Below are 4749 nucleotides of genomic sequence, written 5' to 3'. Positions count from 1 at the left end.
ATTATTATAAATTTATTTGTAATTTTTAAAATTTTTCGAGGTGAATTTGAATATTTTATAAAATTTAAGAACAATTTTACAATTATTGAAAAATTAATAATAAACGATTTCAAATTCTCTACTTTTTGCTCTCATTTGAAATTACTTAAATTGAACTTAAATAAAATATTTTTTAAATTTATATCATTTTAATAATTCTATATTTTTTATTTATTTAAATAATATATTTTAATTAATTCATTTAAAATTTCTTAAAATTTTTTTTTTCTCTCGCGAAAATACATCATCTAAACACACTGGTAGTTAAAAAAAAGACACAAACCTCTTTCACCTTCTTTAAAAAAAATAAAAGAATGTCTCACATGAACAATGTAAACAATCCTCAGAGATTTTCATCAATAAGAAACAAGAGATCTTAAGTAAACATTTACATTTGATACCTGTTTATGAAGGAAAAAAATAAACAATCAATATTAAACAGAAGTAAAAGGGTAACCTCAGCGTTCATCACCTTTCCAGAAGTCCTTCTGTTTTGGACCCTTAGGCCCTTCCTTTGGACCCCAATTCATCTCATAGTTCAACCAATGTGGCTCTCTAATCTGTGACCCCAAATATTCAGCACCAACTATTTCAAACCCTTTAACCATATCCATCACCAACTCACTTTTACATGCATCATTCCTTATACCAAACCCTCTAGCACCTTGCATAACACACCCTGGCCTAGGAAACAATGCACGGCCATGCAATGAAGAATACACCAAAGGCCTATTACCATTTTGGAACTCAAGCTCACATGAATCCACCCATTGGCCCTTACTATGTTGTGATAAATAAACACTCCATAATTCTCCACTAAAGTTGCTTACTCTTAATGTTACATGCTCCCAATCCCCGACATGTTCTCCTTTACTCCTCAATGGAATGTTTAAGAATGCCACTTTTGCTTTTGCACCCCCGTTAAATGGATAGAATATCCACATCACTATATCAGTGAAAGTTCCTCCTAGCATTGGTTTTACATGAATATAAGCTTTGGAACTTTGTAAGTCTCCTTTTTTCAGTCTTTCTTTCTCAGCTTTATCCATAGACAGGTCCAGCCAATAGTTATGGCTGAGTCTGTCTATAGATAAAGATCCTTGAGGGAGGTTTGAACCGGTTGGTTCTATTGGACTCTTATTAATAACACCCTTATTTTTCTCGCAGAGTAATGCTCCATTGATGAAAAACCATTCCACAGAAGAAGGAAGGTAATTTTCCTTAGGGTGTAAGTACAAATAAGGAGAGTAAGCTTTGATCAATGTTTCGATTTGATGTAAATTAGGCATGGAAGAAAATCTATTAGCATTGGTATTTTTCAAACAAACAACAGGCAAAGTTTTAGAATTTGTCTTTGTCCTTCCACTTTGAGCTAGGAAGGTTCCTACACAAACACCTTTAGCTTCAATACCTCTACTGATTGGTCTAACATCATAAACATTGAACCTCTTGTTATCTGTCCCCCAAAGCTTCACTGACTTGTATTTGGCACATTCATCGGTTAGATCTGATCGAACACACATGATTCTGTCTAATGAAGGCTTCTCTTGTGAAGTTGTGACAACATGGCCAACAACTTTATAGCCATTAGATGCTATTGGTAACCAAATATAGCATTGTTCATCTTGTTTGTTTTGCAAAGACTTTATGCTACAAACCAATTTGTAATCAAGTGGTTTTTTCAAAGCTTCGTTTGCGGTTGAAGAGCCATCTTTCCCTACTAGAACCCAACCATGAAGAGGCTTGTTGTTTGGTTGGCAGTAGTGTCCTAAAACAAAGAAGCCTTCAGATAGACCTGTTGGCTCAAAAAATGTAACTCCAAGATCATCTGGTCCTCCTTCATAGGTTGTCCAAATTTTGTTGAATGTTGAAATTTGTGATACTAGTAACCCGCCTCCAAGGTCAATTATACCAGTGGCAAATCCATCACCTAAGAATAACAAGACAAAACCAGTAAAAAATTATCAAAAATATAAAGGGTTTAGCGATCTTTGCGAACGCAATTCCGACCTCATTAGTCCTACTTGCCCACATTTTTTTGCAATACTTAGGTTTGCACATTACTCAGAGGCACCAACCGCAATTGCAGTTGCAGAACGCAATTTAAAACCAAGCTTATCATAGAGTACATATATAGAAAAAATGAAATAGGTGTATAACTTATGTGATTCATACATACCTGGTGGCCAAACTGGTATATCAGCAGGAAGCTTAAATGTGGTTTCAATGAGTGGACTTCTACTTTTCTTGGAGTTGCGCAGAGAACTCGCCATTGCTGAAGTGCTGTATAGGAAGGTTGAATGTTATCCAATGTATATGACTTTTGTTACATAAATTTAAATGAGGTGCACTTTACAAGAAGCATATTCTTTTCTTGAGACTTTGCTGCAAAAAAAGGACTAAAGTAGTAATCTAACAGAAGAATAATCCTTAAAATGTGAAAAAGTGATGTACTACAGATGATCAAGCACCTTTCTTGCTTGGTCTTGAAGAGATACTTTCCTAGAAGAATCTTCTTTTCCTGCAGAAATTTGTTTTTTGAACCAGAGCTAAGGTTTATTTAGGTGAATCTTAGAGAGCTCGTAATCCTGTATGCACTGCATATTCCATCTTATTCTTTTGATTTAATAGTTCCAATTTAATACAAGAAAAAAAAAACAACCTTTTAACACTGCGACTAACATGTTTCACTCATGTTTTAGTGTATACGCCAAGAATGGTTTAACACCAACTTGATTTGAATAATAACCAAGTTCAATTATTCAAATTCTTTAAGCCTTAGTAGTTGACTTCTTTTTAACTACAGGTTCATATACAGACTAAGAAACAAACAGCATAAGTTTTTCAAAGCAATGTTAGAATCAAAATCATGGTGGAGACACTGATGAAAAACATTTCTTCTTCTTCTTCATATGATTTTCATTTGTTTTAACTTTGGTTGCATCTTTTGTACAAACTTCATGGCAATGATGTTCTATAACTTTTTGCCTTTATGTTTGATGATCACATCGCTAGGAAAACTTATGCTCCCAAGCAAACAGACATCTCAATTCAATCTATACTCTTTCCTAGTTAACATGACAGACTCATTTCTCTTTGATGTTACAGAGTTTCATTCCTAGGAAAACTTGCTTCTTATGCTCATGAAGAAGCTTTAAAATCTTGGAGTGTGTTTGGAGATCTACAAGGGATCAAAGACACTTTGGCAATTGCCAAAATATGTACTATTACTATTGAATGCTGAAGATACGAAAGACCAAAATCGCAAATTCAAAACAACTCCTGCGATTCTGAAGATGTGTTGGATGAAATTGAGTGTCAAGACTCGCGAAACCAGTTTGTTCAAGTTTCTGGCAGCAAGAGGTTGAAGATAGAATGAATAAGGCAGTTTCTGGTGGTAATAAGTTTGGTCTTGAGAGAATGGATGTTAGTTTGGAAAATAAAGAAATGAGTTATTCTAATGTTGATGCTTTAGATGTTATAGGAAGGGATGATGAAAAGGAAGAAATTATCGAGCTCTTGATGGAACCCTATGGTCCCCGTCCTCAGGGCGGTGAGAACGCTGATAAAGTGTGAGAAGTATTTTGTTTCCCATCCAAGGAGTGGATCTTGATAGTGAATCACTCTTGAATTCATGGATATCAAGATATAGATACTTGTGTTATTTAGATAAGTGATTCTTCACTCTAGGCTCTTCCGAATTTGATTTCTAAATTGGACCTTCTTCGAGTTCTCATTTTTTCTCGTAACAGAAAAATCAAAAGACCTCATTGAATATGTGAACTCCAAAATTTACAAAGAGCTTGAAGCATTGCCGAAAGGACTAGGGAAGCTAATCAACCTTCGACAATTGATTATAACAACAAAGCAGTTGGTTCTGTCATATGATGAGTTTGAAAGCATGGTGCATAATGAAAGCCTTATAACACTCGAGCTCGATGAGACATCTATATCTTGGGGACTTTCCAAATATTTTGACATTGCCTCATTGGATTGTAGGTGCTGCAAACACATTACTTTTCTTGGTAACTAAAAATCTTCCAAACCATAAGATGCTTCCCGAGTTTTTAACAATCATGACTTGTCTTAAGAGGCTTAATATTGTTGATTGTCCTCAACTGTTGTGTCTTCAAACTGACATTCATAGACTGGTTGTCCTTGAAGACTTGAGCTTAAACGGCTGTCCAGAACTGTGCAGAAAATGTCAGCCTCGAGTTGGTGAGTACTGGCCTGTGATTGCTCATGTCAAACATGTTTTCTTTGGAGAACCAAAAGGAGAGGAGAACTGAAGTCATAATCTTCCTTAAAGGTAAACAAATTAATTCAAAGGCATTTTAATTTGTAACAAATTGACCAAAAGGAGTTGGTGACAGAATTCAACCTACGTTTTTGTGTCTAAAATTCAAAGCCATTTCATGGAGTTCTGAAAAATAAAACTTAGTTGCATTGTCTCAGCAGAGTCGAAATATATCTCAATAAATGAAGCTACATGTGAAGTTGAATGGTTGAAATTTGAAAAGAACTTTGATTGACTTGCAGCACAAGGTAGAAGATCCTGCTCCTGTCAGATTCGATTCATTACAAACTGCTATTTACAGTCTAATATTTTCAACATTCGAATTCCTAGATTCATTCATGTATCTATAATCTATTCGCGTATGACATATGATGTAAGTTATAGAGAAGTCAATTAATATTTGTCGATCAATC

The 4749-nt window shown here is 34.8% G+C and overlaps 1 protein-coding gene across 1 annotated transcript; it reads right to left on the bottom strand.

Annotated features, from left to right (window-relative positions):
- Positions 1-388: 388 nt before the first annotated feature.
- On the bottom strand, positions 389-2335 carry LOC131636318 (hypothetical protein At1g04090-like). Its single transcript, XM_058906944.1, has 2 exons — positions 2219-2335; positions 389-1969 (listed from the first exon to the last, which is right to left on the bottom strand). Exons 1-2 carry the CDS (start codon positions 2310-2312, stop codon positions 498-500), a joined length of 1566 nt encoding a protein of 521 aa, XP_058762927.1. The 5' UTR covers positions 2313-2335; the 3' UTR covers positions 389-497.
- Positions 2336-4749: the final 2414 nt, after the last annotated feature.

Source organism: Vicia villosa, unplaced genomic scaffold (genome assembly GCF_029867415.1).
Source record: "Vicia villosa cultivar HV-30 ecotype Madison, WI unplaced genomic scaffold, Vvil1.0 ctg.001696F_1_1, whole genome shotgun sequence".
NCBI lineage: Eukaryota > Viridiplantae > Streptophyta > Magnoliopsida > Fabales > Fabaceae > Vicia > Vicia villosa.
Note: the sequence above shows the minus strand (reverse complement) of the source record. Positions and strands in the feature narration are given on the sequence as shown.